We start from the raw sequence: 23,941 nt of genomic DNA on the forward strand, positions 1-23,941 counted from the left end.
CCGTGGTGCTAAGTGCTGTGAAGAAAACGACGTGGCATAAGATACCAGGCGTGATCAGTGGTGGCTCTAAAGAGGTGACATTTAAGCAGAGATCTGAAGGAAGTGAGAGAGTGTGCCAAGAGGATATCTGGAGGAAGAATGTTCCAGGCCGGGGAACAGCAAGTGCAAAAGCCCGTGAGTGTGACTGGCAGGTTCCAGGAACTGCAGGGCGTCAGAGCAGTAGGGATACGGTGGAGCAGGGAGAAGGAGGTCAGGGAGAGGTGGAAGGGCTTCTAGGGATGGCTTGGTGAATGGAAAGGGTTAAGGGACCAAGCAGAGTGGTGTGTGTGCCAGAATCAAGTTGAGGGAGACGGAGACGGTGTGTGGCCAGCCTGAGGTACAGCAGTTAAAACACCACTTGGGATGCCCACCTCCCAGACTGGAGCGCCTGGGTTCCAGCTCCAGCTCTACTCCCAAGTCCAGCTTCCCGCTGAGGTGCACCCTGGGAGGCAGCAGGTGATGTGGCTCAGGTTCTTGGGTCCCTGCCCCGGCTATCGCAGGCATTTGGGGAGTGAATCTCTCTCTCTCTCAAATAAATGTTTACAGATATGTATATATACATATACACGTGTGTGTGTATGTGCAAACTTGTTTAGGTATTCTGAAATATCAGACATCAAACTTAACAATGACTACCTTTTGAGAGGAACATATATTTAGACTTTTTATTTTATATTCTTCCATAACCTTTGAAATTTCATACCTTGCATATCTTTTTTTAAAAAATTATTTATTTAGAGCCGGCACCGCGGCTCACTAGGCTAATCCTCCGCCTTGCAGCGCCGGCACACTGGGTTCTAGTCCCGGTCGGGGCGCCGGATTCTGTCCCGGTTGCCCCTCTTCCAGTCCAGCTCTCTGCTGTGGCCAGGGAGTGCAGTGGAGGATGGCCCAGGTGCTTGGGCCCTGCACCCCATGGGAGACCAGGATAAGTACCTGGCTCCTGCCATCGGATCAACGCGGTGTGCTGGTTGCAGCGTGCCGGCCACGGCAGCCATTGGAGGGTGAACCAACGGCAAAAAAAGGAAGACCTTTCTCTCTGTCTCTCTCTCTCACTGTCCACTCTGCCTGTCAAAAAAAAAAATATTTATTTAGTTGAAAGTCAGAGTTACAGAGAGAGAGGGAGGGATACACACACACACACACACACATACACACGGATCTTCAATCTGCTGGTTCACTCCCCAGATGGTTACATCAGCCAGGGCTGGGCCGGGCCAAAGCCCATGATCTCCCATGAGAACACAGGGGCCCAAGAACTTGGACCATCTTCTGTTGCTTTTCCCAGGTGCATTAGCAGGGAGCTGGATTGGAAGCGGAGCAGCTGGGACTGTAACCAGCGCCCATATGAGATGCCGGCATCACAAGTGGCAGCTTTATCTGCTACATCACAATGCCTGCCGTCATATCTTACTTTTATAATAACAAAAAATAGTTTTAAGAAATTAACTCTCAGGGGCCAGTCCCATGGCTCACTTGGTTAATCCTCTGCCTGCAGTGCCAGCATCCCAGATGGACGCCGGTTCTGGTCCCGGTTGCTCCTCTTCCAGTCCAGCTCTCTGCTGTGGCCCGGGGAAGGCAGTGGAGGATGGGCAGGTGCTTGGGCCTTGCACCCACGTGGGAGACCAGGAGGAAGCACCCGGTTCCTGGCTTTGGATCGCCGTAGCAGCCATTTGGGGGGTGAACCAACGGAGGAAAGACCTTTCCCTCTGTCTCTCTCTCTCTCTCACTGTCTAACTCTATCTGTCAAATAAATTTTTAAAAAAATTAACTCTCAACACTGGCTAAGAGGATGCAGCTAAGTCCCCGTCACTCTCCTTTCACAGCCAAGCCTCCAGCTGCCTCCTCCTGAGCCTCCTGGTCTTCTCCATTTCCTTCACAACCAAACGCACTCTGATTTTAAAGTTCGCCTTCCTCTACAATGGCTCTCCCTAAGACGGCCTGTGACTTCCTCCAGCCTCAGCGCACACTCCTCTCCTCGGCTCTTTCTCTCCCTGACCCCTCTGCGGCACTGGATGCTGCTCACGGCTCCTCTGAAACCCTTCGCCCTTTCGTTTTCCATCCTGCCCTCTGTTTCTGTTTTAATGTTCTTTTGAGAGGCAGAGGGACAGAGAACGAGCTCCCGTCAACGCCCCGAATGCCTGCAATGGCTGGGGCTGTGCCTGGGCTGACGTCTGGAGCTGGGATTTCAATCCAGATCTCCCACACACGTGGCAGGAACCCACTTACTTCCCCGTGTGGGCTGCAAGTGTCCACTGGTGTCTTAACCGCTAGGTTAAATGGCCCGGCCCACCTGGGCGTCCTTTGACCTCATTGAGTGTTCTTTGGTTCTTTCTCGGGGTCCTTTCGCTGTCTGGAATCTCCCAGTTAGCCGGGCCTACAGCCCTGGGCTGCTTCTGCTCCTTTGCTTCTGTGTGCCACACGCACTCCTTCATACGGGCTCATTCACACCATGCGTCCTGGCCCCAGATCTTCGTTTCCGGCTCTTTCGCCTGAGCTCCAATCCAATTTCTCTAACTTCTCAGTAGCCAGCTCCACCTGCAGAACTCACAGGCATCTCAAATGCTTCTGTCCCAAACCCAAACTCATCTCTAAGCGAAAACACTTCTTCCTATTCTCCTTGGTCTAGCAGACCTAGCTTGGTCTGTCACGTGGACCCCAGCTGGCAACCTGAGAAAAGCCCCTGTTTTCTATCCCCCACAACTAAATGGACACCAGAAGTCATTCTATTTGCTAAAAATCTCAGCAATCTGTCCACACGCCGGCATCTTCCCGCCTTCATCATTCTTTTTTTTTTTTTTTTTTTTTTTTTTTGACAGGTAGAGTTGTAGACAGAGAGAGAGACAGAGAGAAAGATCCCCCCCGCAACTGGTCCACCCCCCAAACCGCTGCCACAGCTAGCGCACTGCGCTGATCCGAAGCCAGGAGCCAGGTGCTTCCTCCTGGTCTCCCATGCGGGTGCAGGGCCCAAGCACTTGGGCCATCCTCCACTGCACTCCCCGGCCACATCAGAGAGCTGGACTGGAAGAGGAGCAACCGGGACCAGAACCCGGTGCCCATATGAGATGCCAGTGCTGCAGGCGGAGGACTAACCTAGTGAGCCATGGCGCTGGCCCCGCTTTCATCATTCTTGACCCGGACTACAGCACACGGATCTGAGTCTGACGCCCTGCAAAACGGTCGGAAATATCCTCACTGCTCTTTCTCACTTCAAGCCCGAATTCTTCTTTTTTAAAAGATTTATTCTTATTTGTTTATTTGAAAGGCAAAGTGACAGAGAGAGAGAGACAGAGATCATCCATGCTCTGGTTTATTTCCGAAATGACCACAAGGGCTGAGGGGCTGGGATAGACTGAAACCAGGAGCCAGGAACTCCGTATGTGTCTCCCACTCGGGTGGCAGATGCACTACAGTTTGGGTTACCCTAATCACCAGCGCTGGCTTCCCCCACCGTGCCACAACACTGGCCCCGAGTCTGTCTTCTTCTACTCAGTTGACACAGCAATGTAACACAAATTCTAATCACTCAGTCTCTGCTCAAAATCTCAATTTTTTTTCCTTACCGTTGTAAGATAAAATCCAAACTCCTTGGCCAGCACCGTGGCTCACTAGGCTAATCCTCCGCCTTCAGCGCCGGCACCCCGAGTTCTAGTCCCGGTCAGGACGCCGGATTCTGTCCCGGTTGCTCCTCTTCCAGTCCAGCTCTCTGCTGTGGCCCGGGAGGCCAGTGGAGGATGGCCCAAGTGCTTGGGCCCTGCACCCACATGGGAGACCAGGGGGAGGCACCTGGCTCCTGGCTTCGGATCAGCGCAGCGCACCAACCATAGCGGCCATTTGGGGGGTGAGCCAACGGAAGGAAGACCTTTCTCTCTGTCTCTCTCTCTCTGTTTAACTCTGCCTGTCAAAAAAAAAAAAAAAAAAAAAACTCAATTTTTTTCCTTACCATTCAAAGTCCAAACTCCTTAATATGACCTAGCCAGTCACCTTCCGACACCTATCCACACGTACTGTACATTCTAATAACACTGAAGTACTTCTTTGCTTCTCAAGACTCCAGGCTTTTTTGTGTTTCTGGGAAAGTTTGTGGCATAGCACCTTTGGATCTCCAGCTCTAAGGGAGCACCTGTTACAAAGTAGGTGCTGGCTAAACGATTAAAGGACAAAAACATCCAAAAGCGTGGAGGTTGCATGTAAGGACACCAGCCAGAAGACTACTATGAGAGCACAGCTTAGAGGTAATGAGAAGAGAAGGAAAGAAAATCTTTTAGTGCAATATTTCCTCCAAGCTTTACTAGTGGAAACAATCGCAACCAGATAATAATTATCCCCGTCAGTTTTTTTCTCTTTGAAAAATATGAACTTTTGGTCACTGGTACAATTTCAAATGGAGACAACTGATTTTAACTAAAGTGTTATAAAATAAAATAAAAGCCCTGCACATAGCATTGTCAGAATCCCCTGACATACTAAACCCGCTGGGTAGGAATCCCAAGGTTCAACAGTGCAGCCAGGAAGGGTCATTTATTCTTCAAACATCCCCTGGGCTGGTGTGCATACTGCTGGCCCAGAGGACGCAGAGATAAGTGATCCTCAGTTCCTGTCCTCAAAGAGCCCATGGTCCAAAAAGCATCCACCACTTGCCCTTGAGCAGAACTACACCAAAGCCTTTATTGAAAGCCTATGCTAGGGTTAGTATTTAAAGTGCTTGCAGGAGCCCACGCTGTGGCATAGCAGATTAAGGCTCCACTTGTGACGCCTGCATCCCATACCAGCAATGTTCAAGTCCCAGCTGCTCCTCTTCTGATCCAGCTCTCTGCTGATGCACCTGGAAAAAGCAGAGGAAGATGGCCTAAGTGCTTGGGTCCCTGCACTCCCCTGGGAGACCTGGAAGAAGCTTCTGGCTCCTGGCTTTGGCCTGGCCCAGCCCTGGCCGTTGTAGCCATTTGGGAAGTGAACTAACAGATGGAAGACCTCTCTCTCTCTCTGTAGTTCTGTTTTTCAAATAAGTAAGTAAGTACGTAAGTAAAGTGTTTGTAGTCACAGATCTGGCTCACAATACCGAATTCTTTTGAACACCATCACTCTTAGCTTGAGGATACTGTTTTTTTTTTTGTTGTTGTTGTTTTGTTTTGTTTTGACAGGCAGAGTTAGACAGAGAGAGAGAAAAGTCTTCCTTCCATTGGTTTACCCCCCAAATGGCCGCTACGACCGGCACGCTGCGCCGATCCAAAGCCAGGAGCCAGGTGCTTCCTCCTGGTCTCCCATGCGGGTGCAGGGCCCAAGCACTTGGGCCATCCTCCACTGCCCTCCAGGGCCACAGCAGACAGCTGGACGGGAAGAGGAGCAATCGGGACAGAACCCGGCGCCTCAACTGGGACTAGAACCCGGGGTACCGGCGCCGCAGGCGGAGGATTAGCCAAGTGAGCCACAGCACCGGCCGAGGACACTGTTCTTTGGGACAGTGTTCTAATGCAGTATATCAATTTGGAGCCCCTTTTGGAGAAAGGAATTTGAGAGGTGGCATTTTTGCCTACTGAATAAGGGAATTCCTGGGCAGAAAATGCTTCCATCAGAATGAGAGAGAAGACACTTCATTTAGATCATGTATTCTTCATAATAATTCTACAAAGCTGCAATTAATATCTTTATATTAAAATTTGTTTATTTGAGGAGCTGGTGTTGTGGCATAGAGGGTTAAGTCGACACCTGCAATGCCAGCATCCCATATGGGAGCCAGTTTGTGCTCTGCTGCTCCACTTCAGATCAAGGTCCCTGCTAATGGCCTGGGGAAAAGCAGCGGAAGATGGCCCAAGTGCTTGGGGCTGACTCCTGGCTTTGGCCTGGCCCAGCCTGGCTGTTGCAGCCATCTGGGGAGTGAACCAGTGGATAGATCTCTCTCTTTCTCAGCACTTTCAAGTAAATAAGTAAATCTTTTTAAAAATTATTTATTTGAATTGCAGAGAGAGAGAGACAGAAAGAGAGAGAGAAAGCTGCCATTTACCGGTTTATTCCCTAAATGCCTGCAATACCCAAGGTACTGTGTGATAGGCTAAAGCTAGGACCCTGGAACTCAGTCTGGGTCTCCCACATGGGTGGCAGGGACCCAAGTAATTGAGTTGTCACCTGCTGCCTCCCAGGGTGCACATAAGCAGGAAGCTGGAATGGAAAGTGAAGCCAGGACTTGAACCTAGGTGCTCCACACAAGATAGAGGCATTCCAGGTAGCATCTTAACCACAGCACCAAATGCCCACCCCTAATTTCCTTATTTTGGCAAATTAGGGAACTGAGGCATAATGGGGCGAGGTGTCTGATTCAAAGTCAGATAGCTAAAATTATTGGACCTGCAAATCAAGCCCATGTATGTTCCACCACAATGTTGGTTTGCAACAAGGAATCTTTCCAGAGGAGAGGAAAAGGGAGCAAACACCTAGAGGTCTCTTTACATTAGAAATGATATATGAATTTGCAGAAATGGGCAAAACTTAAGGTTCCCTTCTTCAAAGTTTCCTGTGTCATTTGGAAAAAAAAATAAAATATGTGCAATTTTTATTAGGTTGGCAAAGTTCAAGAAAGTTAAAAACTCCTCTTTGGAAAGGTGTGCAGAAAAAGGCACTCTGGCCACACTGGGCACAGTTCGGCAACATGTATCATAACTACAAACGTGCGTGTGCGTACCTTTTGACTCAGCAATTCCACTTCTAGAAATCTATACTACAGATATATTTGCACTTTTGCAAAATGATATGCATTCAAGGTTATGCATCGCAGCATTATTTGAAACACAATAGGCTGGGAGCAAATCAAGTGCCTACCAAGAGAGAACTAGTTAAATTCCACCACACTTGTTCCATACAGACCCAAGAATAAGGAAACTATCTACCAAAAGGAGTGTTCTCCAAGGTGCACTAAGTGAAACAAGAGAGCGATCCGGGAAATGGGTTTGATGTGCCTTCACTCATGGGAAAACTCCTAGATGACTTTCTTGCTTAGCCATGGACTGTCCTTGGAAACACACACAACATACCTCAGGCCCCTCTTTAGGAAAAGGGAAGGTACAACTTGGGGAGAGTCATATTAGACACTCAGGAAAAACACACTGAAGTAAAAAGTAAAACCTAAAAACCCAAAATAAAGAGATTGCATGCAGTTTCATGAGTATGGCACGGATAGTGGAAGTTCACCAGCATGGTCAGTGGATCCCTGTGGCAGACCCTAATGAGTTCTGGTCCTGCTCAGTACTGGCTGTGAGGACCTGGACATTACTCTCAGCCTCAGTTTCCCCATCCACACAATCAGAATGATCCCAGAGGACTGGTGGAAATTGAGTGCGCACAAGGCCCTTAGGCTCACAGAAAGCACTCGGCAAATGTCAGTTGTGATGGCTATTCCTGCCCTAAAAGCTCCCACGATAAGCCAAACTCTGACTTGCTCTGGATCCGGTTGAAGGCAAAGGAACAAACCCGAGGATGACTCAAGTTGTTTTTCTACCCACGAGACTGCACCTGGGGACTGCGACAGCCTCCAAAGACATTCTGCCTCTTCGCTGCTGCCCCCCGACCTGCTCCCACCTGTGCTCAACAAAGTGTGCTTGAAGTGAGGGGTTACTCCGAACCCGGCCGCTGTCCTCTGGAGTGGAGGGCGGGAAGAAATTCTGTTGACACAGTTACATAAAGCCTGTCACTCAGTCCCCTGCCCATTACCTCCGCAGACCGTTATGCATATTAAAAGGGGAGGGGGCGGCAAATACAAAAGAAAAATAGCCGAGAGAGAGTGAGAGAGGGAGCAAATCACGATGCTGGAGGGAATCCACGTGGTCGCCAATCTGTAACTGATCAGGGCAGCTACACTGGAGTCCAAGCCCCAGCGCCTCGCGCTCCGTACGCTGCAATGGAGAAATCGCCCACATCGAGGTGCCTCTGGCCTTCGCGGGGTCTCGGGGCTGCCGACACTCCCACCCTTTCTGCACCTAGTAAACCACGCCACGTAACAACGGAATCTGGTTCTTGTGCGCGTCGTGCGTGCGCTTTGCAAGCCATCTGGGCCCCATCCTGCGCGGTTGGAACGATGATCGATCCGGGACGAGTTGGGGGAGTTGGGGCTGGCTTGCCTGCGTCTCCTCCCTTCCTCCGCTGCCCTCCACCTCCCACCCCACCGTCCGCCCTGCCCGAATGTTTCGCCGGTGGAGAGACGCAGGCTTTCAGCACCCGGAGGCCGTGGACCTTCTCTGGAGGCGTGCAGTGCCCCCTCCGGAGGGCCAGAGCCGAGTGCAACCTGCTCACCACGACCCTCCCCCCTCCTTCGCAAACTCGCCGCCCCGGGGCTGTAACAACACAGGCAGTGCGTTGTACCGGTGCGGGAGTCCGGGGAGGCTGCGTGACCTTCCAGCGAACTCCACCTCGGCTGGAGGGGGGCGGGGGTGGGGAGGGGGACGAAGGCTGCCCCGGGGCCTGCAGGCTGAGTATCGATCCCCCAGCCTCAGTCAACCCAAGTTCTCCTGGCACAAACGCCTCCCTCCCCTCGCCGCTCTCCCAGCCTTGCAGGCTTCCAGCGCCTCGCTGGAGGAGCCCTCCCCTCTCTCCCGCAATAAAGTAAACCCGGTGGATATTCAGTCCCCTCCCGAGCCCTCCTCCTTGCTTCCCCCTCCCCCTCCCTCCGCGGGCTAACCCCGCGCGCAGAGCTCGCCGCCGGCGGGCCTCTTCCACCCAGTGTATCATAATGCCCAGCGCGCTCCTCCCTCCCCCTCTCTTAATCAGAAACGTGCTCGCGAGCCCCCTCCCTCTGCGCGCATACATTAGGGTCTGCTTTGCATGCAGCGGCAGGCCGCGACCGGAGGCAGAAGGGGCGGGGGCGCTTTTGCCCGCCTCTTCCCTCCAGGCCCCGTTAGCCACCCAGCTTCAGCTTCGTTGTAACGCCGCGTCGTTAGCGGAGCACGCCGCGGCCCCTGTGCCCGGGCCGGAGACGCGCAACCCACCTCTCCGCAGAAGGGCACGAAAGCCAGAGGCCCCTCGGCCCCGAGCGCACAGTAGGGCGAGGAGGTGGCGGGAGACCTGCCACTCGGGGTGTGCGTTTCGGAGGAGAGCTCCAGCATGAAAATGGGAGGGGCCCCTCCTTTATTTTTTAAAGCGCGTTCCTTGAGGGCCTTTCTATTTTGCATATAGTAAACTGGGCAACGCTTCTGTTTTGCATGTAGTACAATAAGGGCTCTTTTATTCTAGAGGCGTTCGATCCGGGCTAGACCCGCTCGTATCCGCGCCCCGAGGCGGAGGAGAAGGCTCGCTCCTCCCCGACCCAGCAGCCGCCTCATACTGGAAGCCGCTCTCCTGGGCGGTTCGATTCCCAGCGCGTCCCGGGAACGTGTGTAATCGGCCTCCGGGCTCTCGAGGTTGCAGGCGGCCCGGCTCCCTCCGCCTCCATCCTCCCCGTAGCCCTCGCCCCCTCCCCCTCTCCCCGGAACCCGCGCTCCTCTCCCGGCTCCTGGGCTTCCTTCCCCCCTCCTTTTCCCTAGCAATGCCGCTCCCGGAGGGCGGGGCATGCAGTTATCCAGGTTGCGGGGCGGGCGAGCGGGCGGGCGGCCGCGGCCCGGGCCTCTGGATGCAGTAGCAGCGGCCCGGCGTCAGAGGCGTAGGCCCGAGGCCTGTATACAGATTGCGGGGCCGGCGGGCGCGGCCCGGCGCTCTGCATAGCGGCCGGCCGGGCGCAGGCCGCCGGGCGGCGCCGAGCGGGTTAGGCAGGTTCCGGGGCCCTCCGCCCCCCCTCCGCCTCCCCGCCCCCCTGTGTTGTCGCCTCTCCCTCTCGCTGCTTCACTTCACGGGGCGAACATGGCGCACAGCTGTCGGTGGCGCTTCCCCGCCCGACCCGGGACCACCGGGGGCGGCGGCGGCGGGGGGCGCCGGGGCCTAGGGGGCGCCCCGCGGCAACGCGTCCCGGCCCTGCTGCTTCCCCCCGGGCCCCCGGTCGGCGGCGGCGGCCCCGGGGCGCCCCCCTCCCCCCCGGCTGTGGCGGCCGCGGCGGCGGCGGCGGCGGCGGCGGCGGCGGGAAGCAGCCGGGCTGGGGTTCCAGGGGGAGCGGCCGCCGCCTCAGCAGCCTCCTCGTCGTCCGCCTCGTCTTCGTCTTCGTCATCGTCTTCAGCCTCCTCAGGGCCGGCCCTGCTCCGGGTGGGCCCGGGCTTCGACGCGGCGCTGCAGGTCTCGGCCGCCATCGGCACCAACCTGCGCCGGTTCCGGGCGGTGTTTGGGGAGAGCGGCGGGGGAGGCGGCAGCGGAGAGGTAAGGGGGCGAGGAACCCCCAGGTCCGGGGTCTCGACCCTCCGCGGAGCCCCCTCCCCTCCCCCATCCGGGCTTGAGGAGCATCCCGATTCTGGGACCATCCTGAGGTCCCTGACCCGGGGCGAATGGCCCTCCCATCTTGGGACCCTCCTCCCCCCCCCACCCCTCCGTACGGGGCTGCAGACCTCCCCCCCCCCGGGCGACCCCTCCCCGGGGTTTGGACCCATCTGGCGAAGGGCGTTTGGACCCCCTCCCCCTGACCCTTCCCCAGACCCCTTGGCACAGACCCCCTCGCCGGGGTTTCCCATCCCGGGACTGAACCCCTCCTCCCTTTCACAGATTACCTCATCCGAGCAAGATTCCTCCCTCCCTCCCTGCTAGAGACCTGATCCCGCCACATCCCCGCCTCCCTCCCTGGGCAGATGTGTTACTCCTGGGGCAGTTTCCCTGTCGGGCATCCCTCGGGTGATGGCCTCTTCCAGGGCCACGTTCTTGGCCTGGCCCTTGGGGACCGATGTCCTTTCTGGTACCTTGCTGGCGCACACCTGACGACCCCTCCGCGGCCCGTCCCCGGGGCCGGGTCCCTACCTTGCCGGCCACTCCCCCTTCCTCCACCCCCGCCCCCAGCCCACCCCGCACCCCGGCCCGCCCTGCCCCACCGGGGGAAGTCGCCTTTCCGCTCCACCTGGCCTCCCCTCACCTCCTCTCCCTCTCAAGATAACGGCGATCTCGCACAGCAGTCTCCCCCCCACCCCACCCCTGGCCTGCAGGGCTGCAGTTCCTAGCCTGTGGGTAGCAGGACTTCTGTACCTTCGCTCCAGCCTGTCCCTCTTTAGAGAGAAGGGTTAGTGGCTTCTCGGAGGGGGGAACAGCCCACGGTCCCCGAGGTGTAGAGGAGAGCAGTTTTCCACCCGTGCCCTGGAGGGGAGGCAGGCGTCCCCGCCAGCCCTGGGGAGGGGACCCCTGAGCGGGGAGGTGTTTGTGGGGGGACCTGGGCAGGGTCCTCCCAGGGGAAGCAGCTGCTCTGCTACCCCACCCACTGCGCCGGAGAGCACGCAGTGTCCAACCCCGGCTCCCTCCTTCTCCTCTCGTCATTTCTCTATTGATCCACCTTTTCCTAGGCCAATCCTGGGGCGGGGGGCGGGAGGGGAAGCTGGGTTGGGGGTGAGGAGTAGATAGGGACAGTTTTACTTTAGTGTGGCGGTGGCGGCGGCGGCGGCGGCGGCGGCAGCGGCGGCGGCGGTGGTGGTGGTGGTGGTGGCATTGGCGGCGGCGGCGGTGGTGGTTGCTTTGGGTTGGAAGCAAAAGGAGGATTATGAGGCAAAGTTATTCCTTAGAAGGAGGAGCTGGGGTTCTCGCCCTGATTCTCACAAGGGGACCCAAGGTGGGTGAAGGGTCAGAGCTTTGCCCTTCCCCACTAGTACTGGGGCGACAACCGGGATGCTTTGATGAGCACCCTTCAGCCCCCTTCAGCCAAAAGCAAAGTTGCCCTGGGAAGGGAAGTTGAGTTCAGGTTCAGCCGTGGCGTTGCGCATTTGTTTTCCATTGGATGCAGAAGGGGGAGTCTGAATCCTGGGGGCGGGGGTGAGGCTGGAATGGGGGGATGCTAGGAGGAGGAAGAGCAGCTGCTAGGGGCTGAAGCGGAGGGGGGTAAGGGGTTGCAGCTCTGGAGTGCTCTTGATTGAAACAGAAAGGGAAAGATAACAACCAGCCGTTTCCTGCGTGCTCTGCCGTTGGTGCACACAAAATATCCTGGGCAAACCCCTTGTCCCCTGTTGTGCCCCACACCCCTTTAGATTTACCCAAAGATCCTGGGAAGATGGGGAGGGAGGAGATCCCAGGGACCCTGGCCCCTCCTCTCAAGGAGCTGGCATTTTTGAGTTGTTAGTCTTCCTGCCTCCCCCCCACCTCCCTTTTTTTTAAATGGTTTCTAAGACAGCCTGATCAGGAGACTGACGACAACCCGCCTTCTGACAGAGCAAGGAGGACGCGATGGGGGCGTGTTCCCTGCTAGATAGCTAGCTGCAGCGGCCCCTTTCCCTGCCTCTCTGCTCTCTCTCCACCTCCTTTTCCCAGCCTTCAGAAGGCAGCTGCAGTCAGCAGGGTTGTTTGAGACTATTTTGTTGGTTGCTGTAGATTGTTATTTTTTTTTGAAAGGCCAATTCTGTATTTTTTAAGCTAACAACACAGATCCCATGTAGTTGGAGAACCAAAGGCCTCATACATGACAAAAAGACTGAACCGTTCAGGTTACTTGCATGGAGTTGGTGCTTAAATGTGAGTTGATTTTGCTTTTTTAAAAGATACAGCAGCAAAAAAAAATAATAAAATAAAATAAGTAGACTTACTGACATTTCATTTACCTGCTTATTTTCAAAATTGAGACTTGCCTGGTTATATGTAGAATTTTGGTCCCATGTATATTTGAGTATGATAAAGTCTATTAGGAGAAGTTCGTCTATGTTAAGGGGATTCTAAGAAGCATTCTCTTCCTGTTCAGCATGCTTATGTGTTTTGTATTAAAGGACCCCAAGGGTTCATGTGTCAAATGTTGTTATCACATATTCAGAAGCAAAGTTTTATCCTGAGAGCTTCCAATCACAGCTTTTCAAGAGACTGGTTAGAAAGAGAGCCACCTGGGTTCAGGGACCTAATGTCTGGGCACCAGAATATTTAATCTGTTGGTCTTTGACAAATCACCTTTAACGTTGCAATCAGGTGCTAACATTTTCTTACCCACTGGCACTATGAGAGGATTGTAAATTAGTGTTTTATTTTGCTCAACAGTAATCTATAATGTCAGGGAGTTGCAGTTATTTGAAATAAGACCACATTAATAATAAGAGTTAGCTTTTTTTTCTTTAAAACTTCTGCCTAAACACTAATTGCTATTTCATTATGAGAAGAGTAGTTGACGCCTTCCTTTTTTTTTATTTTTTTTTGAACTGGGCTTGAATCAGTTGTTGTTCCTTTGGTAACTTTCTAGTCCGTGGTAGTTTGAAGCAGTCTAGTATGGATTGATGGTATGCTATTGTTAGTGCTAATCCAGAGCAATAATCTCATCTAACTTGGTTGTTTTCAGTGTAGAAACCAAGCATTTTTGTTACCTAAGGTTACAAATCAGTGATAAAGTTTCAAGAGGAAGTTTAGGGCTCACCCCAAGCAGACACAGAATTCTAGGGGTTGCTTCTTAGAACTCGCAGTTCTGTATCAGGTCTTGTCTGGATCCACAGAGAAGGCTTTGATGACCCAGAGTGATTCTGACCTTTTGGAATTCTGGCTTCCTTTAAGTGAATGACAATCAGTTCTCCATAGCAGAAACCCAACTTAATCCTTTTAAAACTAGGTGACAGGACTTCCAGATCACGTCCGTTTGAGCTCGGTTATCCATAGGAAGTTTTTCATTACTGTTGGTTCCTAACTTCACTTGTCTGAGTAAAAACTACATGTAAGAGTTCATCATGACTTTCTAGGGATGGGACTATTTTAGAACATACGTAGGAGTTGGTGGTCTCTCATTTGGGCTTTCTGTTGGACAAGAAGAATTGAAGCTTTGTTGTGTTGCACTCTATCAGGAATCACAGCAGCGCAGTTCTTACCTACCTCTGGCCTTCACTCCTGAGTTGTCAGTTTCCCATTTTTCTGGGGATTGCCGTGAAGAATTTCATGTTGCTGTACTTTGTGCTCTAAACATAACAGAGCAGCATCTTTGTTGACTAGAATCTGGACTATTTTAGCATAAACCCCAGAAGCAGTTCATTTATCTGTTTATTAATTCATTATCCAGTTACCTTCCCTATTCCCTCACAAAATGTTAAAAGCAAAATTTCCATCCCAATCCTAACATAGCAGACTTCAATTAGGTCTAGACTGAAGCTGAATTAAAACATTGATGTGTGTGTGTTTTCATTTGAAATTGCAGTGTTGTTCATGGGGACTGAGGCAAGCATTTGAGTTGGGTTTAGAAAAGATGTTAGTCCTGAAGCCAAAAGGAAGGTGGACAATGTCTGTGATCTTTTTTTTCCCCAGTGCTCACTGGGCAGCCTGATCAGGAGACTGATCAGACTGATCCAGAGAGTGGGAGTTGCTCCTTCACTGTCTTCACAGCTAATCCTCAGCTTGGCAGGAGGAGAGTGCGGTGGAGTATAAGAAGCCTTGGAGTAGAAGTCTACAGGCATGGGCTCTTAGCTTTGTCACTTAGGAGACATTGGGCAATTCACTTTTTTCTTTTTTTATTAAGATTTATTTATTTGAAAGGCAGAGTTACAGAGAGGCAAAAGCAGAGAGAAAGAGAGGTCCTCCATCCACTAGTTCACTCTATAAGTGGCTGCAACAGTGAAGTTGGGCAGATCCGAAGCCAGGAGCTTCTTCCAGGTCTCCCACGTGGGTGCAGGGGCCCAAGCACTTAGGCCATCTTCTACTGCTTCCCCAGGCCACAGCAGAGAGCTGGATCGGAAGTGGAGAATCCAGGACTCAAACCAGCTCCCACATGGGATGATGCCGGCATACAGGTGGCAGCTTAACCGCTACGCAACAGTGCCGGCCCAGGCAATTCGCTTTTAACCTTACATTTCTGATCTGTAAAACACAGAGTGGACTAAATAGCTCATGTATCTTTTCTGTCCTAGTACTCCTGATTTCTGTCTATGACATTAATATTTTGGTTGGGGTCATAATTTCTTATTCTTAGTTCAAGAGTCAGGGTCAGTGAACCTACTTGGTGGTTGAGAGTTGGTGGGGAAGAAGCAGAGAGACCCAATGAGAGAGACACAGAGAGAGTTCCCATCCTTTGAGTCACTCCCCAGGTAACTACAACACCCCATCTGGCTCTAACTGGAAACCAGAAACTCAGTCCAGGTCTCCCACAGAGATAGCAGGAACCCAATCACGTGGCCATCCCTGCTGCATTAGCAGGAAGCTAGAGTCAGGAGGGGAGCCAGGTGTCAAACCCAGGCCAGCCAGTGTGGGATGCAGCTCTCTGACAGTCATGCTAAATGCTGCTGCCTAATGATTTTTAATATCAAATTGTATATTTGCCCAATTAACTATATTATTATTAGGAGGAGGATTTTTAACTTGGTGGGAAAGTTTTCATTGTATGTGGGGGGGGGGCAAAAGGAGTTTATTGAGATAATTCATTTGTAAGAAAAATGGAGATAAAATTGTAAACATACTTCTGAGAACTTGTAGAACCCAAGCATTATCTGGTGTTCAGAGGCTGTCTTTTTTTTCTTTGTTTAAGATTTATTTACTTATTTGAAAGGCAGAGTTACAGAGAGAGCAAGCGAGCGAGGGAGCGCACAAGCATGTCCATCTTCTGGTTCACTCCCCAAATGGCAAGAGCTGAGTCAGTCCAAAGCCAGGAGCTTCTTCCGGGTCTCTCACATGGGTGCAGGGGCCCAAGCATTTTTGGCCATCTACTACTGTTTTCCTACTGCTTTTTCCTAGGCACAGTAGCAGGGAGCTGGGTTAGAAGTAGAGCAGCCAGGACTCCAAGGGATGCCCGTATGGGATGCCAGCAGCAAAGGCAGCAACTTAGCCCGCTATGCCACAGCGCTGGGCCCCCAGAGGTTGTCTTGTTTGGATAAATTTGTTTTCATTGTAGTGGATTCCTGATGATCTAAAAGTCAGTATAGGTGGTATATTCCTTTAGGTGTGTGAGCTTATAAGTGAGAAGAAAAATTCAATATACCAGTGTATCTGTAAGTCCAAAGTGATAGTACCCACTTTGCAGGAAATAGTATGTTCTGACATGAATTTTGGTTTGTGCTGAGCATTAGAAATCCAATCTCCAGAACTTTTTTGATTTCTCACTGGAAATCATTGACATGTCTCCTCCATCTTCCTCTTCATTTAATTATCTTAAGGCACTTGTTCTTGGAAGAAGTCATCATTCACAGAATAGTGGTTTACCTTCTGATTGAAACTTGAAAGAAAATACTCCCTTCTTGACTTAATTCCCATCCCTTTGCTCCTTGGCACTGCCCTTCCATTGAGCAGCTGTGCAGACTCTATACGGATTGCGTCTCTTGCCCTGTGGCTGGAGGGGGTGGCAACGGAGCTTTGCTTGCTCTGAGGCATAACAGGCTGCAATGCCTCTTTTGGAGACTGGCTGTGTCTTAATTGTAGGTCTCCTAATTAAGATCTCTTTGTGCCTGCCCACATTCCACTAGTGTTGGCACAGAACTTCAGCTTCCTTCTAGCACTTAACTGAAGGCCTTCAGTCAGGCCTTTTGTGAATATCTTGTCTCTTTCCATTCTTCCTCTGCCAAGGTAGAGAGCCCAGTGGCACGGTCCTTTGAGCAACTGGGAAGCTTTGTGACTATCATTACTTTGGGAGGAATTTACTTGAGGGTTGCCTGCATGGGACCTTCCTTTGTTTGCATATGTTATTTTCAGGGATTAAGAAAGGTTAAATTACTAATGAGCCTGGCATGATGTACCTACATTTTAATCAGATTCTTAACCCTGTAGGCACTACTAGGAAAGAGGATGCTAAAGAGTTCACTGTTACAAGGCGTTTGGTTGGATCTTATCTAGACTGGCTTATGAAGCTTGATGAGTACCATCTTATCTTGGAGTAAATCACAGTCGTGATTTTTGTGCACTGATAGGTTGCAAAGATAAAAAATCAAGTGGAATTATTGATTATTCCTAAATTGTCTCAGATTTCCAAGCCAACGGAATGAAATTTAGTTTTGGGATTAGAATTTCTTGATTAGAAAAGACTTCAGAAGTTTCTAGAAATTGTTAATTAAGAATACTCTTGTAGGCTCCAGTATTTCTCGAGAAGTTCAGGAATTGGTTAGGCTTCTACAGTAGTGTCAGAACAAGATAGGATAATTTTTCAGGCAAAAGTAGTTAGCTTTAGTTTCCACTGTGTAAGTCCTCAGAAGGTAGCCTGGCCTTTAACAGGGCTCCAGGTGGCCTCTGAGAAGGAATTTGGGCTTTCATGAAGAAGAACCTTCACCTGGTCCCCGATGGTTTCATTGATCACATCAGTGTGAGGCAGGCCGACAAAGGGCTATTTTTGGTTGTTGTTATTGTCATTTCATTGTTGTGAAGAAGGCCTGAAAGAAGGAAGTACAGGATCTTTTATGGCACGCATTAAATAAAGCTGCAGGCCTGCGCTCTCATACCTGAGTGGGTGGTTTTATGGCCTAATTCTCTAATTGCTGGCATTTATGACAGTGTGGATGCTACTGGCCCTGTGGCTGAGTTAGATGATGCTGGGAATAGAGAGAGAGAAAGAGAGTCCTTTTGTTAGCCTTTTCATTTTCCCCCTCAATAAGGTCTCTGGGAAAGCCCTAAAGAAAAGCACAGACACTTGGACGACAGGAATGGCTTCCCATAAAATGGTTCTTTATGTTTTTAAAAAAGAGGAGCTCCTTTTCTTGACCTGTCCAAAGAAATCCATACCACCACTGTTAAATATTTCAATGAGCTTTTTACCTTGTCAGGTTACACACCAGGGGAAGCCAGCCATGAGGCTATAGCTGCTGCCAGATGCTTCTAAAGACCAAGACACTGGAAAGAAGAATTTTGTTGTGTGATTTGTAGTCGTTGTGGATGACATAAATCCCCTTGAAGGATTAGTATGAAACCGGGAGGCGCAACTTGATCTGACTTTTTAGATGTTGAATATTCCACCCCGATGAGTGTTAGGTTTAAGGAAACAATTAACAAAGATATAAATGTAAGAGTTAGTTGGCAATTTTCTGTGCAGCATATCAAAATTCCCCTTTCTTTGAAATGAGTAGTTGTTTTTCTATTTGACAAAAAGACTGAAGGGATTTCCCCAGCTGTCTTACCTTTAATTATCACCACAGCAATACCTTGTGAGGTACCAGTGGGTAGGATATATTCCATTGGCATTTATTTCAGGAGCTGGAGTTTCTTACATATATTTTATGTATTTTCTTGTGTTTCAGTCTTTGTGTTTTGTTGGAATGTTTGAGTGTAGATGTTTTGATGTCATTCAGCTGTGACCCTTTCTAACATTCACACTGCTAGAGAAAGAGAGAAAGATCCAACCCTTATTATCCATGCTTTGTTGAAGCTTCGTTGTTTCATTCTCGTTTTACAACATCAAAGTAATTGTGGCTTTCTGTCTTGAATTAGAAGAGTAATATTCCTTGTGAGGGGTGCTTTTGGAGATTTTTTATTAGACTCTCCTTTATACTATTTCAGTTCTGAAAACTAGGGAGAAGTTAAGCACTTGTCCATGGTAAATATCTTATTCCTAGATGAAGAAATATTTACATCTGCCTGTTTTCAACTATTTGTTGTTCATCCATGAGTATTGACTGATTTTTAGATCAAGCACAACATTGTCCCTAGATTATTGCCTTTAATTATAAGCAGTAAAACCTTGTGAGTAACATCTCTTTAAAGCTTAGCTAATGAGGAAATCCTCTTGTAATCTCTCCAGCTAGGCTCTTTTATTTGTGCATATATAAATGCCTTCACAGACGAGAAGGAGAGTCTCGTAATCTAATATGTGATAGTGTGAGATGGTAGAGCAGGGCAATGAAGGGCTGTAAGACCATGAGCTCTGAATTTAGACTGTTTGGGTTTAGTTCTTAGCTCAGCCATTTATTAGCTAACTGGTTTTAGAAAAGTTTTTTAACCTCTCCATGCCTCAGGTTCTTCATTTGTAAATTAAGGGTAATCATGCTTCAAAAGATTATTGTGGGGCCGGGGTTGTGGCATAGCTGGGGTAAAGCCAGTATCCCATTTGAGCTCAGGTTCAAGTCCTGGCCACTCCACTTCCAATCCAACTTTCTATTAATGCTCCTGGGAAAGCAGTGGGAGATGGCCCAAGGACATGGGCCTCTGCTACCCATGTAGGAGACCCAGATGAAGTTCCTGGCTCCTGGCTTCAGTTTGGCCCAGGCCAGGACCTTGTGGCCATTTTGGGTGTGAACCAGAAGATGGCAGATCTCTGTCCCTTTCTCTCTCTCTCTCTCTCTCTCTCTATATATATATATATATAACTCTTTCTTTCAAATAAACAAACAAATCTTTAAAAAGATTATTGTGAGGCTTGAGATCATGCATGCATAGTGCTTAACACTTAGCCTGGCACACGGGTAGAAGCCTTGATTGCTATTAGAACTGAGAAATTGAAAGGGCACATGTACTGTAATCTTTTCTTTCTCATCACTAAGATAACAGTGTTTTTTTTTTTATTATTACTTTGAGATATGTGTGTATGCTTTTGCACATGTATTTTAGAATGTTCTTGATTTTGGTCTGGGCATCAAGTTCATCAATAGGCTAAATGGAACCAAACTGAAGGCCAAATACCTATCTTGGTAACTATGGATACCAGTGGCATCCAACTAAAACATGATTAGAGGTGAGGCAAAAAAGGGCTAAAAAGCTCCTTAAACAGGACAATAAATAGGCAGGTAGGGAACCAAGAAATCCAGTGCCACCATGAGTCAGATAATTATCAGGCTAAGGCAGTTAGCTATATTGGGGTTACTACCCTTGGTCTCTATGCCTAATGGTCCTAATCTTTTTATTTTAATCTTTACATTTTTTAAAAAGGTTTATTTATTTATTTGAAAGGCAGAGTTATATAGAGAGAAGGAGAAGGAGAGGCAGAGGCAGAAGCAGAGAAAGAGAGAGAGAGAGGTCTTCCATCTGCTGGTTCGCTCCCCAATTGGCCACAATGGCTAGAGCTGTGCTGATTCGCAGCCAGGAGCCAGGAGCTTCCTCTAGGTCTTCCCACGCTGGTGCAGGGGCCCAAGCACTTGGGCCATCTTCTGCTGTTTTCCCAGGTCATAGCAGAGAGCTGGATTGGAAGCAGAGCAGCCGGGATTTGAACCTGTACCCATATGGGATGCCAGCACTGCAGGTGGCAGCTTTACCTGCTGCGCCACAGTGCTGGCCCCTAACCTTTACATTTTTAAAAAAATCATTTTGATTTTACTCGAGAGACAAATGGAGAGAGAGAGTCCACATCCACTAGTTTACTCCCCCAAAACCAGGAGCCCGGAACAATCTGGTCTACCACCTGGATGGCAGGGACTCAAGTACTGGAGCCATCATCTGCTGCCTCCCGGGATGGGCACCAGCAGAAGGCTGGATGGGAAGCAGACCAGCTGGGACTCTGGCATTCTGAAATGGGATACGGGCATCCCAAGGGGCAACGTAACCACTGTGCCAAGTGCCCACCCCTCTGATTTGTGTAAGTGTTAAGTACTTGGTGATGCCTTAAAGCAACTTGGAGGCTCTTCAGGATTCTTGGCCTCCAGGTTCAGATCCATTCATCTATACTTGGTAACCATTTGACATTTGTTCTCAAGTTTCAGCTTGGACTGAATAAGTGTTGGTCTACAGAAACCAGTGCAATTAACAATATAATTATAGAAGAAATACTAAGTTGCACGCTGCAAGTTCTGGGGTTTTGAACTTAACTTGAAAAATAAAATAACCACAAGTAGAATGGTCACAGACAGAAATTTAAGAATAACTAATAGAGGGCAGTATGCTTAAGGAGGAAAAATACTGCTTACATTTAAAAAAAAGATTTATTTATTTATTTTAAAAGCAGAGTTACAAAGAGAGAGAGGAAGAGACACACACAGAGAGAGGTCTACCATCTACTGGTTTACTCCCCAAATGGCCAGGGCAGCTGCAGCTGGGCCAGTCTGAAGCCAGGAGCCAGAAGCTTCTTCTGGGTCTTTTTAAAAACAAGGTTTGTTGCTGCCAGCATTGTGGCATAGCAGGTAAAGCTGCTGCCTTCAATGCCAGCGTACTACGTGGGTGCCAGTTCGAGTCCCGGCTGCTTCCTGCTAATGTACCTGGGAAAGCAGTGGAAGATGGCCTAAGTGATTGGGCCCCTGCACCCACGTAGGAGACCCGGATAAAGCTCCTGGCTCTTGGCTTCAGACTGGCCCAGCCCTGGCTGTTGTGCCCAACTAGGGAGTGAAACAGTGGATGGAGGATCTTTCTCTCTCCCTTCTCTCTCTAGCTCTGCCTTTCAAATAAATAAATAAATCTTTAAAAAATAAATTAAAAGCAAGGTTTGTTAAAATACTCAACACACCATGTTTTGCAGATGAAAAAACTGAGACATGGACAAGTTAGTTTTCCCTAAGCCATACGGCTATTGAGTGGTAGAGCTAGTATTCAAATCTGAACCTCCATCTGTTGGAAAATTCATTCTTACCCTCTGTATTGTGTTATCTTTTTTTTTTGACAGGCAGGGTGGACAGTGAGAGAGAGAGAGAGAAAGGTCTTCCTTTTTTCCGTTGGTTCACCCTCCAATGGCTGCTGTGGCCATCGCGCTATGGCCGGCGCACCGCGCTGACCCAAAGCCAGGAGCCAGGTGTTTCTTCTGGTCTCCCATGCGGGTGCAAGGCCCAAGGACTTGGGCCATCCTCCACTGCACTCCCGGGCCACAGCAGAGAGCTGGCCTGGAAGAGGAGCAACCGGAACAGAATCCGGCGCCCTGACCGGGACTAGAACCCGGGGTGCCGGTGCCGCAGGCGGAGGATTAGCCTAGTGAGCCGCGGCCTGTGTTATCTTTCAATCCTTTCTCCTCCTACTCCAATCCAGTTGATTTCTGAGTCTCATCCACTATACTGTTGTAACGTGTCTTTAATCTTTCCCTGCTTTTCTGTTTCTACCATCCAAGTTTAAATGTTCATTGCCTTTGCATGTATTCTTACAGTAATCTGCTAATAGATCTCTTTACCTTCCTCTTCACCCTACAGTGTTGCCAATGGCTTTCTTACATGTAGATGTGATTCTGTGACTGTATATTCCTGAAACCCTTTGTTTTCTCACTGATATGAAGACATAAAATTCTCAGTTCTTCATAATCTAGCAGGCCTACATTTCTATGTTTTGAACCTTATCTCCTGAATGCATGGTCTAACTTACGTTATTTAGCCACATTGGACTATTGAACTGTTAGGTATTCTCCATAGTCTTTGTGGACCTGCCTTTTTTACCTTTGCTAGCACTTCCCCTTTGTCTTTAACATCTTCCCATCTTTACCTGGCTCAGGCTTTCTCATTTTTTATAGCTCATTTCAGATCCCCAGCTCTCAACTCTTCACGAATCTTTCACAGATAACTACTATTATTTGAAACTCAACTTCTCTCCTGTTTCTTACTGTACTTTATACTTTATCCTTAAAGAACTTACCCCAGGATACCTTTTGCTGTATTTTTAATATCTCTCCCTCATTTGGTTCTGTTTCCCTAAAGACATGGGCTGTTTCTAAGTCATCTCTCTTTTTTTTTTTTTAACAAAAAAGATTATTTATTTATTTGAAAGACAGATTTAGAGAGAGAAGAAAAGACAGAGAAATCTTCCATCTGCTGATTCACTCCACAAATGGCCAGGGGCCAGGAACCCCATCCGGGTTTCCCACGTGGATGGCAGGAGCCAAAGCACTTGTGCCATCTTCTGTTGCTTTTCCAGGCACGTTAGCAGGGAGCTGGGTTGAAAGTTGAGCAGTTGGGACCCTCAAATCTGTGCTCGTGAGATTTTGGCATGCAAGGCAGTGGCTTAACCCCCTGTGCCAAAACAGTGGTCCCCACCATTTATTTTTTGTTTTTAAGGATTTATTTGTTTGTTTGAAAGGCAGAGTTACGGAGAAACAGAGGCAGGGGATGGGGCATCTTCCATCCAGTGGCTGACTCCCCAGATGCCACAACAGCTGGAGCCGCACAATCTGGAGCCAGGAGCTTCTTCCAGGTCTCCCATGTGGGTGCAGGAGCCCAAGAACTTGGGCCATCCTCCACTGCTTTCCCAGGCCATAGCAGAGAGCTGGATCCAAAGTGGAACCACTGGGACCAGAATCGGCACCCACATGGGATGCTGGCACTTCAGGCAGTGGCTTTACCTGCTATGTCACAGCACCAGCTCCGTCACCATTTATTGTTACATGGACTTTTCTTATAGAAGGGGATTAGTGAATGGTGAATTGAAAATTTGATATATATATATACCCCTTTTAGGAATAGTCTGCAAAAACATTGTGTAAGTTATGAGAACCTATACAATACTAATAGCAGGGTAATTTTAACAATTATTTTTCTTTTAATTTTGAGAGGCAAGGAGAGAGAACAAGAGTAAGAGAGAGAGAGCTCCCATCCACTGGTTCAATTTCAAAATACCTATAACAGCTAGGGCTGGGTCCAGCTAAAGCTGGGAGTCAAGAGCTCAATCTAGGTCTCTGCTGTGGTAGCAGGGGACCCAGCCACTTAAGCCTTTACCTGCTGTCCCCCAGAATGCACATTACCAGGACATTGGAATTGGAAGCAGAGCCAGGACTTGAATCCAACCACTATGATGTAATACACAGGCATTTTACTTATTTATTATTTAGTTTTATTTATTTATTTGAAAGGCAGAGTTACAGAGACAGAGAGATCTTCCATCTGCTGGTTCACTCCCCAGATGGCTACCATGGCCACTTCTGAGCCAATGCAAAACCAGGAGTCAGGAGCTTCTTTCAAGTCTCCACATGAGTGCAGGGGCCCAGATACTTGGGCCATCTTCTGCTGCTTTCCCAGGCACGTTAGCAAGGAGCTGGATTGGAAGTAAAGCAGCTGGGACTTGAACCACTGCCCATATGGGCTGTGGCACTGGCTTTACTCTTCAAATGCCTGCA

General features: G+C 49.5%; 1 protein-coding gene and 1 long non-coding RNA gene across 11 annotated transcripts in view; one reads left to right on the top strand and one right to left on the bottom strand.

The window, feature by feature from the left end:
• Positions 1-4,673: 4,673 nt before the first annotated feature.
• On the bottom strand, positions 4,674-9,343 carry LOC149128552 (uncharacterized). Its single transcript, XR_016235022.1, has 2 exons — positions 9,009-9,343; positions 4,674-4,861 (listed from the first exon to the last, which is right to left on the bottom strand). It is a non-coding gene; the product is annotated as an uncharacterized LOC149128552 (long non-coding RNA).
• Positions 9,344-9,786: 443 nt separating this feature from the next.
• Positions 9,787-23,941, top strand: part of KMT2A (lysine methyltransferase 2A) — an 89,820-nt gene continuing 75,665 nt past the window's right edge. For 3 of the 10 annotated variants that reach the window (XM_089334591.1, XM_070078962.2, XM_070078977.2), the window contains exons 1-2: positions 9,787-10,302; positions 12,481-12,579. In XM_089334591.1, the coding sequence (XP_089190717.1) occupies positions 9,856-10,302; positions 12,481-12,579 (546 nt within the window). In that variant the 5' untranslated portion in view covers positions 9,787-9,855. The remainder of the gene's footprint in view (positions 10,303-12,480; positions 12,580-23,941) is intronic. The other 7 variants (XM_070078952.2, XM_070078968.2, XM_070078980.2 and 4 more) reach the window with 5 other exon arrangements.

The sequence above is a fragment of the Oryctolagus cuniculus genome, chromosome 1, assembly GCF_051225735.1.
Source record: "Oryctolagus cuniculus isolate XC-2025 breed Fujian yellow rabbit chromosome 1, ASM5122573v1, whole genome shotgun sequence".
NCBI lineage: Eukaryota > Metazoa > Chordata > Mammalia > Lagomorpha > Leporidae > Oryctolagus > Oryctolagus cuniculus.